At 42.7% G+C, this 14484-nt stretch overlaps 1 protein-coding gene across 2 annotated transcripts in view; it reads left to right on the top strand.

Annotated features, from left to right (window-relative positions):
• The window catches only part of LOC119961903 (integrin alpha-6-like), a 134473-nt gene that overhangs the window by 46000 nt on the left and 73989 nt on the right, over nt 1-14484 (top strand). For both annotated transcript variants that reach the window (XM_038789413.1, XM_038789412.1), the window contains exons 3-5: nt 9679-9758; nt 12074-12329; nt 14046-14168. In XM_038789413.1, the coding sequence (XP_038645341.1) occupies nt 9679-9758; nt 12074-12329; nt 14046-14168 (459 nt within the window). The remainder of the gene's footprint in view (nt 1-9678; nt 9759-12073; nt 12330-14045; nt 14169-14484) is intronic.

Below are 14484 nucleotides of genomic sequence, written 5' to 3'. Positions count from 1 at the left end.
AGGGCAGCACGGTAGCATTGTGGATAGCACAATTGCTTCACAGCTCCAGGGTCCCAAGTTCGACTTCGACTTGGGTCACTCTCTGTGTGGAGTCTGCACATCCTTCCAATGACTGCGTGGGTTTCCTCCGGGTACTCCGGCTTCCTCCCACAGTCCAAAGATGTGCAGGTTGGGTGGATTGGCCATGAAAAATTGTCCAAAATTCTATGATTAACCTAGGACAAAAGTTCGGTGCAACATCGTGGGCCGAAGGGCCTGTTCTGTGCTGTATTTCTCTAATCATTGAATAGAGACCAGGCAGGAGCGAAAAGTACCAATATGGGAAATGAGGAACAGAATGTGATAAAATATGATAAAGAGTACAATTTAACGAGTTCAAATCTAAGAGTAAAATGGCACTCTAGGCAGGTTAGAAATAAATGAGTTTGATTTGATAGTCATTACAGAGACATGGCTGCAGGATGACAGATTGGGACCATCCATAAGACATATGAGCAGAATTAGGGCACTTGGCCAATCAAGTCTGCTCCGTCATTCAATCATGGCTGATATTTTTCTCAGCCCCATTCTCCTTCCTTCTCCCCATAACCCCATATTAATCAAGAACCTATCTATCTCGGGCAGCACGGTGACACAGTGGTTAACACTGCTGCCTCACGGTGCCGAGGTTCCAGGTTCGATCCTGGCTCTGGGTCACTGTCTATGTGGAGTTTGCACATTCTCCCTGTGTGTTTGTGTGGGTTTCGCCCCACAACTCAAAGATGTGCAGGGTAGATGGATTGGCCACGCTAAATTGCCCCTTAATTGGAAAAATGAATTGGGTAATCTAAATTTATTTTTAAAAAATGAACCTATCTATCTCTGTCTTAAAGCCACTCAGTGATTTGGCCTCCACAGTCTTCTGCGGCAAAGAGTTCCACAGATTCACCAGCCTTTGGCTGAAGAAATTCCTCCTCATCTCTGTTTTAAAGGATATTCCCTGAGTAGTCTGAGATTGTGTCCTCTACTTCTAGCTTTTCCGACAACATCCTCTCCATGTCCACTCTATCCAGGCCTTGCAGTATCCTGTAAGTTTCAATAAGATTTCCCCCCCCCAATATCCTTCTAAACTCCAATGAGTACAGACCCCAGAGTCCTCAACTGTCCATCATACGACCGGAATATTAAAGGTTGTGTGGCATTTAGGAAGGACATGAAGCTAGAAAAATGTGGAGGACTGGCACTGCTAATTAATGATGGTAATAGCACATCAGAGAGGGATGACCTATGTTCAGGAAACCAGAATGTAGAAGTGGTTTGGGTAGGAATGAGAAATGATAAAAGCAAGAAGTAACTTGTAAGAGATGTAGAGCCCCCTAATTCTAACTACACGGTAGGATAGAGTATAAAACAAGTGATAATGGGAACTTGCCAGAAAGGTATGATGATAATTATGGGATGATTTTAATCTACGCATAGACTAGAAAAATCAGCAGGGCAAACATAGCCCAGATGAGCAATTCCTAGAATGTTTTTGAATAGTTTCTTAGAACAGCCATGTTCTGGAGCCAACCAATTGGTAACGTCATGGTGAAGGTGCCCCTAGGTAGCAGCAATCCTAATATGGATCCATCTTACATTCTGTTTGGGGGAGAGAAGAGTGGGTTCAAGACTAGTATTTTAAACTTCAATCAGGGCAATTGTGAGGGCACGAAAGCAGAGCTAACAAAAGTGAACTGGCAAATAAATCCGGTTAAGGGATAGATCAATAGAGATAGTGGCAGACATTTAAAGGGATATTTCAGAATATTCAGAACAGATACATTCCACGGAGAAAGTCAGATTGCAAGGGAAGGACCCAGCATCAACGGTTACCTAAACATTTTAAAGACAGGCTCACACTTGAAGAAGAAGAAGCATATAATTGCGCAAAGACGATGGCTGGTCAGAAGATTGAACAGCAAAGAATATAAAGAACAGCAAACGCATTAGAGTACGGGAGAAGGCTAGCTAGAGATAGAAAGACAGATACTAAGATTTTCTGCAGATAGTTAAAAAAGAAAAGAGTTAATAAAGTGGATGTTGGTCCTGTGTGTCTAGGGAATTTATAATGGCAAATAAGGAGATGGCAGAATTGAAAAGGCATTTTGCATTGGTCTTCACTATAAAGGATACAAGTAACATCCTAGAAATGGCTGTAAATCATGAATTGAAAGGTCGGAACTCCATAAAATTACAATCACCAGGGAAGTAGTACTCAGCAAATTGTTGGAGCTGTGGTCTGACAAATCTCTGGATCCAATGGACTTCATTGTAGGGTCTTAAAAGAAGTGTCCAAAATTCCCTAGATTTGAGGAATGTTCTGTTTGATTGGAAAATAGAAAATGTAACCCCTTTATTCAAAAAGGGAGGGGGACGCAAGGGAAACTCTGGGCAGTTGGCTTAGCGTCTGTCATGGATAAAATGTTGAACCTTTATTATTAACGATGTTATATAGCAGGGCACTAATAATCAAGACAATAAGGCAGAGTCAGCATGGTTTTGTGAGAGGGAAATCATGTTTGAACAATTTACTGCCGTTCTTTGAAAGAGTGCTGTGGATAATAATAATAAATAATAATAAAATTGCTTATTGTCACGAGTAGGCTTCAATGAAGTTACTGTGAAAAGCCCCTAGTCGCCACATTCTGGCGCCTGTTCGGGGAGGCTGTTACGGATAAAGGGGAACTGGTGGATGTACTGTAGTTGGATTTCCAGAAGGCATTTGATAAGGTGTCCGTGAAAGGTTATTGTGGAAAATGTAAGCTCATGATACAGGGAGTAATGTATTGGCATGGATAGAAGATTGACTGGCTAACAGGAATCGGAGAGTAGCCAAAAATGGGTATTTTTCTGATTGACGGGATGTAATGAGTTGTGTGTCACATGCTGGGGCCTCAACTTTTTCCAACTTGTATAAATTACTTGGATATGGTTGTTAAATTGCTGAAGACACAAAGGGTAGGAACGTAAGTTGTGAAGAGGATGTGAAGAGGCTACAAAGGGGCAAAGATTCACAAAAATGGTTCCAGAGATGAGGAATGACAGTTACAAAATGGGTTAGAGCAGTTGGGGCTGTTTTTCTTTGGTGAGGGAATGATAACAGGAGATTTGATAAATGTATTCAAAATCTGGAGAGAGTAGATTGGGCAAAAAAAACTTGTGAAAGTATCAAGAACTAGAGGACACGGAATTAAAATAATTGTTAGAAGAAGAAAAAGCAACATGAGGAAAAACCTTTTTCATACATTGAGCGGTTAGGATCTGAAATGTAGTGATGTAGACATTCAACAGGGAATTACACTGTGATCTGAAAAGTAACAGGGGAGAAGGCGGGATAATGGTGCAGGCAATGGGCTGAAAGGCCTCCTTGTGAAGTAACAATTGTGTGATTCTGTGAATCTAATTTATTTTTGTGCGTAGGCGATTTGTTTTAGTGTGGGATCCTTTACATTTTTTGTGCAGCCATGCACACGAGGCAACTGGAAGGGGCTGACTTGTGCATGGCCTGTGTGGAAACTTTCAGATTGCCATGTGGTTAGGCAAAACATTGCTGAGAAGTTTGTAATGAAAGGGGCAGAGACATAACATTAAACGTAGGAGATTTAGGAGGGCGAGCAGACGGAAATTCTTTACGCAGATGGTTGTGAGGCTGGGGAATACATCACATAAGTAAATGATTGAAGCATATGTTTTGAAAATAGGTGATTGAAGCATATGTTTTTAAAATAGGTGAGATGGTAAATATAAAGGGGGATAAAAGGGTATGGAAAGAGGGTGGGGCATGGATATTCGGACAGCAGCTTGAATAGAGGATAAATATCAACATGGACCACCTGAGACCACTCGTGCGGCACAGAGCACAGTGGTTAGTACTGTTGCTTCACAGCTCCAGGGTCCCAGGTTCGATTCCCAGCTTGGGTCACTGTCTATGCGGAGTCTGCATGTTCTCCCCATGTTTGCGTGGATTTCCTCTGGGTGCTCCGGTTTCCTCCAAAGATGTGCAGGTTAGTTGGATTGGCCATGCTAAATTGACCCTTAATGTCCAAGGAGGTTATGTGGGGTTCCTGGTTAATGGGGATGGGTGGAGCTGTGGGGTGCACTTTCCAAGGGCAGGTACAGACTCGATGGGCTGAATGGCCTCCTTCTGCACTGTAATTTGTAAATTTTATGAGACAAAGAAGTGTTAGTACATAGAACATAGAACAGTACAGCACAGAACAGGCCCTTCGGCCCTCGATGTTGTGCCGAGCAATGATCACCCTACTCAAACCCACGTATCCACCCTGTACCCGTAACCCAACAACCCCCCCCCCCCAAACCAACCTTACTTTTTAGGACACTACGGGCAATTTAGCATGGCCAATCCACCTAACCCGCACATCTTTGGACTGTGGGAGGAAACCGGAGCACTCGGAGGAAACCCACGCACACACGGGGAGGATGTGCAGACTCCGCACAGACAGTGACCCAGCCGGGAATCGAACCTGGGACCCTGGAGCTGTGAAGCATTTATGCTAACCACCATGCTACCGTGCTGCCCTGTTCTTGTGTTGTAATTTCCATGTAGCTCATTCACTTAGCTTAGTACAGCACTAATGCAGGGCAGCACGGTGGATCAGTGGTTAGCACTGGGACTACGGTGCTGAGGACCGGGTTCAAATCCTGGCCCTGGGTCACTGTCCGTGTGGAGTATGGACATTCCCCCATATCTGTGTGGGTTTCACTCCCACAACCCAAAGATGTGCTGGTTCGATGGATTGGCCACACTAAATTGCCCCTTAATTGGAAAAAAAAATAATTGGGTACTCTAAATTTATATATTTAAAAAAAAATGTATAGCACTAATGCAGTCATCTGATTTATCACCATGGACTCTGAAAGCTCATTCATAATGACTAGTTTGTGAACTGACACATAATATTCGAGAACACTCTCAATCTCTGGCCAGATCACTTCGGCTTCATCTTCTGGGTTATGTCAGTAAATAGTGCAACTATGTTTCTGTAATTGTGAATGTGACCCAAGGAATACCTGGGATTTGTTTCCTGTGTTCTGGAAGTGCTCCAAGTAGGAGGATATGGCGTCATAAACCTTCGCATCGGCGTTTGATTATCTCCATTTGAAGTCTGATTTAAAACGGGTGTTGAAAACTTCTCCTCGTTCCAGCCGAGTGGGTTGGTTAAAATCAAAACTTGTTAGTGTATAAAACAACCGAATCTTATGAACGCCATAGGCCCAGAAAATACCTTGGTGCTGTACTTCAGGTGAGTATCACCATTCAGATGAAAGGGCTAGGGAATAGGTCTCTTTTGTTGCTGTTGTTTGGAGTGTACAGTCAATTATGTGCATGTCTGTGCATGCAGGGTAACTGTGCAGGGCCTGCATAGGAACATTCAGGCTGCCATGTAGCTGCACAGCTTATGGGGAACGTTGCCTGGAAACAGATATACTGGTTCCTAGTCTTTGTTGAACTTTCCTGGATGAAGGACTGTCTGGGTGGAGGACCTATCTTCTCCAACCATAGCTACAAATGTAGAGCTGTCTGATTTTTTTTTTCTTCCAAATCTTGGACTTTCAGTGTGATCTTGAATTGAAAAATGGCAATTTTCAGGGGTTGATTAGCTCAATTGTTGGACTGCTGGTTCATGATGTGGGGCTGGTTCAATTCCCGTACCTGCTGCGATTATTCATGAAGGCCCCATCTTCTCCAACTTGCCCCTCCTATAAAGTGTGGTGTCCCTCAGGTTACTTCACCACCGGTCAGCTCTCAAAGTGCAGAGCAACCAATGGACCCCTGGATCTGTAGCAACATTTACCTTGTATTGACACAGTGCTGAGGATGTTGTGCCTGATCTGACCAGTTATCCACTTCCCTGACCATTGACAATTGTGTGGACCATCTTGACATTGTTGCCTAGTGTCTGGAAGCAAAGGAAAGGAATGTTCATAAATAATTAGCACCCCTGGAGAAGAATGGGAAGTTGGAACCTGGCCCTTCTGGACCGGGCATGACATTCAACTCAAACTAATAGAATAAAATGATATATTTTTTTACTATCTCCATTAGCATTTTTGATCAGCTTCTCTATTGGCCTTTTTTTTTACATTTTAAAAATGAATTTTGAGTACTCAATTCTTTTTTCAAATGAAGGGGCAATTTAATGTGGCCAATTCACCTACGCTGCACATCTTTTTGGGTTGTAGGGGTGAGACCCACACAGACACTGGGAGAATGTGCAAACTCCAGATGGACAGTGACCCGGGGATGGGATCGAATCCGGGTCCTCGGTGCCAGGAGGCAGCAGTGCTAACCACTGCGCCACCGTGCTTCCCATCTCTTATTGGCTTCCTAACCCAGACTGGCCATGGACTTCAAGTGGATATGGACTTTGCCTGAAAACTAGCTGAGTGACCCTCCGGGTTGTCCTTTTCTTAAAATGTGAAGAGTTGTTCCTTTAAATTAATCCCCATTCAGAGATCAGTAGTATTGTCTCATTTTTCCCCCTCTCTTCCCCTGGGTGTTCACTGGTGGCGGGATTCCACCTACCTGCCGATTGTCAATAGGGTTTCCCATTGTAACCACCCCATGTCACCGTGAAACCCACTGGTGGGGTTGCACTGCCGGTGAGAAAATTGCATTGCAACGACCGGAGAATTCTAGCCATTATGTTTAGCCTTAATAAGATATAGTTAATGGACATAGCCAGGGCCTGAAGCAGTCAGTTGGATTGGGATGTGAACAGACTAGCAGTTTCTGGGGGGAAAAGTGAGTTAAACATTTGTAGGCACTTTTTGCCAAAAGCTGGCAGGTTAACCGGACTAGAATCTGCAGGCTGTTTCCTGACTGGATGTGTCTCGCTCTCCAATCAGTCTTTTAAAAAGAACTCTATTCAAGTGGACCACAGTTAACCCTGTGTCTGCTAACTGTATTTAAAAGTTGATTTTGACCTGAGATGGGTTTTGCTTGAGTGGAGATAAAAGATAGCAGCTAGGAGTGAGTGTTTCATTTTATTGTTAAACATTGTTTAACTGGTAATTGTAAGCTATTTTCTTGTATGATAACGTTATTTTAATCTTGTGTTAGTAATCAAGTTTGTTTTAATATTCTATCTCCCTATTTGTGCATGGAATCACAGTTTCTATCTCTCTATTTGTGCGTGTGATTCACAGTTCCCTCTCAGTTTTGCAAATTAAATAAAATATTGGGGTTTCTAGCAACAGTATCCGAGCAACTTTTGGGATCTGGTCTGGAAACTTATTGACACGCAACAGCAGGATATGACTCGTATTCACTGCTGTGCCTTTGGAAGATTCTGCCCATTATCTTTATTAGATTGCAATTTCATCACTTAAAAACAATTCTGTTCATCTGTTTGATAAATTCATAACAATCTGACATAAATATAAATGTATTTGAATATCTATACACATAAATACAGAAATTGCATTTCGATTCGAGTCATCAAATCCTTGGTCACGGTAAGCAAAGATGACAGCAAAATCTTTTTGACTGTGATTGTTTATTTCTCTGGCCAAAACAAAAGCTCTTTTGTAGCCAGAATTTTCCAATGCTTTATGCCAGCACCATTGAGTTGAGTTAATGTTTAGACTGGCAGTATTGGCAGAAACCTGCAATGCTGATTTTCCCCAATGTTCTTTGTTCTTTGTCTTGTGCTGCCTACTCATTTTCAGTCAGGTATAAAATGTGTGCACAATGATTTTGCTCAAAATAGTTTTTTAATATAATCATGAGCTGTGTGAGTGACTGCTAATGGCAGCATCCATGTCCAGGCACATTCAGTGCTCTAAATCCTTGCAATGAACAGGAGTAAAACTGATTTGCAGGGTTATGCGAAACTGGGAGTAACACCACACTGGACAGCCTTTTCAAAGAGCTGGAGCACGCATGATGGGCCGAATTGCCACTTGAGCTATGATGCTTCAAAGCAAGTGCAGATTTTATCTTAATAGCCCACATTTTGAAGTGGAAATCCATAATAATTTAGAGACATATTCCAAAGAATGTATTCTTTTAGATTTTAAAACTTTAGGTGATATTTAACACCTAGTTTTCATCTATTTCTTTGTATTTCATTGCAAGTGCCAAATTGTGGAGTTGTAGGGGAAATGCACTGTATCTATGCTCCTTGGAGGAGTCTAGGGGATAAACCCGCAGATTAAGTTGTACCATTTGCTCATTTCATCCAAGATCACAACAGTGACACCACTTCAGAACAAGCACTTCATTATTTGTAAAGTGCTTGGAGACATTGAGTGCTCATTGAGGGCTCATGGAAAGTACTATAGAAATGCATAACTTTCTTTCTAATTGATCTCGGTCACTGCCCTCCATTCCTCATGTCGACAGCAAAAATTAGGGGGGACGGTAATGTCATTGATCTAGTAATCCAGATGGTCCAGTAATCCAGAAGCCATGCTATGCAATGGGGGACATGGATTCAAATCGCACAATAGCAGATGATGGAATTTGAATTTGATTAATAAATCTGGAATTAAAAGCTAGTCTCAGTAATGGCAAGCAAGAAATTTACTATAATCGATTGTTGTTAAAAAAAAATAGCATCTGGGTCACTAATGTCCTTCAAGAAACGAAATCTGCCATCATGGTAGCACAGTGGTTAACACAGTTGCTTCACAACTCCCGGGTCCCAGGTTCGATTCCCAGCTTGGGTCACTGTCTGTGCGGAGTCTGCACGTTCTCCCCGTTTCTGCGTAGGTTTCCTCCGGGTGCTCCGGTTTCCTCCCTCAGTCCAAAGATGTGCAGGTTAGGTGGATTGGCCATGCTAAATCGCCCTTAGGTTAGGGTGGGTTACTGGTTTACAGGGATAGGGTGGAGGTGTGGGCTTAAGTGGGGGGCTCTTTCCAAGGGCCGGTGCAGACTCGAAGGGCCAAATGGCCTCCTCCTACACTCCAGACCCACAGCAAAGTGATTGACTCTTAAATGCCTCTGAAATAGTTTAGCAAGCCACTAGGGTCAAAAGTAATTAGGATGGGTCAACCAATGCTGGTTTGGGCCAGTGATGTCCTCATCCCAAGAATGAATAAAGAAATAAATAGATCCTCAATTTGTTTTGAGGAACAGGAGATTTAGGCTGCTGTGTCAGAGTTTTGCCACATATTTACAATAACAACTTGTATTTAATTAACATCATAAACCATCCCAAAGCACTGCACAGGAGCATTAGGAAATAACATTGGATCTAAGTCATGTAAGATGACATTAGGGCACATGGCCAAAAGCTTGGTCAAAGAGGTAAGTTTTAAGGAGCGATTCAGCTCAGTTGGCTGGACAGCTGGATTATGATGCAGTGTGAAGCCCACAATGCGGGTTCAATCCCTGTATCGGCTGAGGTTATTAATGCAGGCCCTGCCTTCTCAACCTTGCCTCTTGCCTGAGGTGTGGTGACCCTCCGGTTAAATCGCCACCAGTCAGCTCTCCCCCTCAAAGGGGAAAGCAGCCTGTGGTCATCTGGGACTACGGCGACTTAAATAAAATAAACTTTTTTCAGGAGACAGCGCCAGCTGGATTGTGGAATTATATTGAGCTGCTTTATGTTATTATAAAAATGGCTAATGGAAAATATTCACTGTATCTGTCTCCTGAACATTTTATTTTCATCCTCATTTTTTTAACAGCTGACCCGATGGTGGAAAGTAAAGAAAATCAATGGATGGGTGTATCAGTGGAAAGTCAGGGGCCAGGAGGAAAGGTCATGGTAAGTTTTGAATTATTCCTATATCTGTTTTGGTTAGAGATAGAGAGGGTGCACCCACTACTGACTGTGATTTAATCTGCCTACTTACCACTGAGCCTTTGCACCTTCCAATGCCAGCTCCAGCAGTGACATAGTAACGAACAGAGTTAGAGACCAAATGGCAAATGGAATTCAAGTGAAGTCGCATCCCTTTGATGTTGAATGGAAGTTACATCAATTAAGGTCTGACTTCAGGCCATTGAATTACACTGTTTCAAATGAAGCTGTTGCCCTCAGCACCGCCCTCCATGACGATACACCCTAACCTCGTAACCCTGCACATTGATTATAGCCAATCTACTTAACCTTTCACTAATTCGACAAAATTGCAAGTATGACATTGATGGAAGTGTACATTCATTCTGTTGGATTAGAATGTAGAAAGGCTTCGAATTTATAGAAAAATAGAAAATAGATGCAGGAGTAGACTATTTGGCCCTTCAAGCCTGCACCACCATTCAATATGATCGTGGTTGATCATGCTAATTCTGTATCCCACTCCCGCTTCATCTCCTTGACCCTTGATCCCTTTAGCTGCAAGGGCCGCGTCCAGCTCCCTCTTGAATATATCCAACAAACTGGCCCCAACTGCTTTCTGTGGCAGAGAATTCCATAAGTTCACAACTCTCTGAGAGAAGAAGTTCTTTCTCATCTCAGTCCTGAATGGCTTACCCCTTATTCTTAGGCTGTGACCCCTAGTTACAGATGTCCCCAACATCAGGAACATTCTTCTTGAATCTAGCCGGATGTCCAGTCCCATCAGGATTTTATATGTTTCTATGAGAACCCCTCTCATTCTTCTAAATTCCAGTGAGTACAAGGCCATTCGATCCAGTATTTCTTCAAATGTCAGTCCTTCCATCCCAGGAATTAGTGAATCTTCACTGTACACCCTTAATGGCAAGAATGTCCTTCCTCAAACTAGGAGACCAAAACTGCTCACAATACTCAAGGTGTGGCCTCACAAAGGCCCTGTATAACTGCAGTAAGACATCCCTACTACTATACTAAAATCCTCTCGCTAGCTTTCCTTAACGCTTGCTGTACCTGCATGCCAACCTTCAGTGACTGTTTCACTATGGCACCCAGATCTCACCGCACCTCCCCTTTTCCTAAATTGCCACCATTCAGATAATCTGCCTTCCTGTTTTTGTGACCAGAGTGGATAGCCTCACATTTACCCACATTATATTGTATTTACCAACTATTTTCCCACTTGGGGTGGCACGGTGGTCCAGTGGTTAGCACTGCTGCCTATGGCACGGAGGACCCGGGTTTGATCCCGGAACCAGGTCACTGATCGTGTGGTGTTTGCACATTCTCCTCATGTCTACGTGGGTTTCACCCCCACAACCCAAAGATTGGCCACACTAAATTGCCCCTTAATTGGAAAACAAATAATTTGGGTACTCTAATTATTATTTAAAAATAAGCATTTGCCCAGTCAGTCAGCCAGCCTGTCCAAGTCACCCTGCAGCCTCTTTGCATCCTTCTCACAGCACGTACTGCCACCCAGCTTAGTGCCGTCTGCAAATTTAGAGAAATTGCATGCAATTCCTTCATCCAAATCATTAATGTGTATTGTGAATAGCCAGGGTCCCAGCACTGAACTCTTCGCTACCCCCACTAGTCACTGCCTGCCACTCTGAAAAGAACCTGTTTGTTCCCACTCTCTGCTTCCTGTCTGCCAACCAGTTCTCTATCCATTTCAATACATTACCCCCAATACCAGGAGCTTTAATTTTGCTCACTAATCTCTTGTGTGAGAATTTGTCAAAAATCTTTTGAAAGTCCAGATACACAAAATCCACTGGTTCATCCTTGTCCACTCTGCCGATCACATCCTCAAAAGATTTCAGAAGATTTGTCAAACATGATTTCCTTTTAGTGAATCTATGCTGACTCGGACCGAATCTGTGCTGACATAGCCATTGCATAATATAGATTAAGCTGGGTTAGCCATAGGGCAAATTAAATTGGAGTTTCTCTCATGATATTATCCATGGCTGCTACTGGGAAAGTACATGTATGAATATTCCACAAGGGTAGAATTATGCTGAGCGTCTGTATCTCCTGTAAAATTATTCTTTCCCAATGTCATGCTTGTGAAATATTTAGTTCTGATGTTCTCATGTAACAGCATTATAACTGGAAAAATAACATCTGAATAACTAAGAGGGTGGAGCAGGATGCTATTTCATGGCGATTTGAATAGAAAAAACAATGGAAGATTGCTGTTATTAGGATTAAGAGCATGAAATATTTTGTAATTCCAGGTTTGCGCACATCGATATGAGCAAAGGCGACATGTGAATAAACCGGAGGAGTCCCGTTATGTAATTGGACAGTGCTATATTTTGAGCGAGGACCTAGTTTTCCGAGATTATGAAACCGATACGAATGTGAAACTTTGTGATGGGCGACCTCCGGGTCATGAAAAATTTGGTATTTGTCAGCAAGGTGTAGCCAGTGCTTTCACCAGGGGCGGTAATTATTCCGTGTATGGGGCTCCAGGTGCCTACAACTGGAAAGGTAATTAATTTAAAAAAAAAAAGCATTTTAAGTTTTCTTCCACTTTATTTTAAAATGGCAATGTACATCGAGAATTTCCCATTAGCAGCTGTGGATGGTATAACTCGAGCCATTTCTAGGTTGCATTAATGTTCGGGATGGGGGGGGGGGGTGCTTGTTCGGAACCTTGCCTTGCTGGTAAGGTCCAGGTATTTCATATCACGAAAAGGTGAACCTGAATGCTCACGGTGCAAGGCCTTCATCTCCGCTAGCTAATATTTCTATGTTAAGATGAGTGACAAAAGAGTCAGAGGGAGAATGAGGCAAAACATTTTTAAGCAGCGGATGTTTATGATCTGGAATGCAGTATCGGAAAATGTAGCAGAGTCAGATTCAATCGCAGCTTTCAAAAGGGAATTGGATAATTATCTAAAGAGGAAAGTTGATTATGGGGAGGAGCCAGGGGAGTGAGACAAGGTGAGTTTCCCTTGCTGAGAGCCGACATGGACAGGACAGGCCGAATGGCCTCCGTCTGTACTGTAACCATTCTGTGGGGGGAATTTTAAAGACCCCCCCCCCCCCCCCCCCTCCGCGCTGGCAGGTGCCTACCCACCCACCTGACTTGTCCATTCATTTTCCGGATGTCAATGGAGGCATCCGGCGGCCCATCTGCCCGTGGACCTATTGAGGCCCTTATTGACCAATTAATGGCCACATAGTGCCTCGCCCTGCCCTACCACTATTTTAACCACAGCAGGGCTTGGCACCTGGCAGCTTTAGCTACATGGGCCGATGTCAGGCAAGAGGTGGTTAAAATCTTCGGGGGTGATCTGTGCCGAATGGGGGCACCACCCACACTCCCTCCCAAGGTCATGTCTGTGAGTCAGGCCCCGTTGATACATGACCAGACTTGCTTCAGTCTGGTCTCGATTAGATTTGGGAAACTCTGTTATCTGATTCTGTGAGTCTGTGCTAATGCTAGAATCCCTATCAAATCTTTTATGTGTTAGGTAGTTCATTAAAGCCAACTGGGAACCTTAAGGCTATCATATACAGTTTGAAGAACTGCATAGCTTTAATTAAATGTGTAGCCAGGAGGAACTCTCCTGTTCCTCTGGGCTTCACATTCAGGTAGCTAAATGTGAAAAACTTACCTCAAGGTCTAGTTCTACAGAGTGCAGCTGATGAAGGCACAGGCAAATCAATCTTGCAGTGGGACCTTGAATGGGCATTTGGTACTTTACATGTACAAATTGGGGACAGAATATCTGCATGGGGGGTTCTGGAAAGCAAGGTAGACCCCAAGTGTGCTTTTTGCTACAAGTTGCTGAATACTAACACGCAGAAATAAAAATACAACAGCATTGTCAAAGCAAATGGAAAATATAGATCTTGCCTATTTATCAATCAATGCTGACATCTAGAAGTAAAAATTTCAATGCACTACAATCATGCAAGAGTTGGGGATATGCAGTATAATTAAATTGTAAAATGCTTGTATTGATGGTATGTGATTTATTTTAATTTGAAAAGCTATTCAAGTCGCACAAATCATTTTGCAGATATTTCAAACCTCATTTAATTATGTATCCAATATAATTTTACGCATGATAGTGTAGGAGTTCTTGTTCTAATTTATCTTATGTTACACATGCCTTTTGGAACATGTCCACTGTGAGGTAAGCTGCTCCCAGTCCTGCTGCAGAGATGCTGACATTTAACCATGTGTTCCCTTAGGAATTGTACATGTAGAATCCAGAAATGTTGAGGATATTGTGTTTGATGATGGACCCTACGAAGTTGGTGATGAAAACCAGAAGGATGAAACACTGATACCTGTTCCTGCTAACAGCTATTTAGGTAGGTATAATGACATTTAAAAGAGAAAGGAATAGATATTTAAAAAAATAAATATTTTAAAGGGTCAGGCGAGAGGGCAGATGTATGGGATTAGTTAGTAGCTCATTTAGTGACATTGAGTTGAATGACCTCCTTCTGTGCTAAATGATTTTATGTATCTGCTACTCACAGTACAAGTGCTCCTATAGTTTCCTTTTGTGATCTTATAAGGCATGGATCTCATTTTTCGATTAAATTCTAACCTAATGTTAAGTCTGTGGTAAAAGTAAATGCATGACAGACCAGAGTTACACTAATGCACTGCGATGATGGAAGT

The sequence above is a fragment of the Scyliorhinus canicula genome, chromosome 2 (assembly GCF_902713615.1).
Source record: "Scyliorhinus canicula chromosome 2, sScyCan1.1, whole genome shotgun sequence".
NCBI classification, from domain to species: Eukaryota; Metazoa; Chordata; class Chondrichthyes; order Carcharhiniformes; family Scyliorhinidae; genus Scyliorhinus; species Scyliorhinus canicula.
This window is presented reverse-complemented; position numbering and strand designations above follow the sequence as displayed.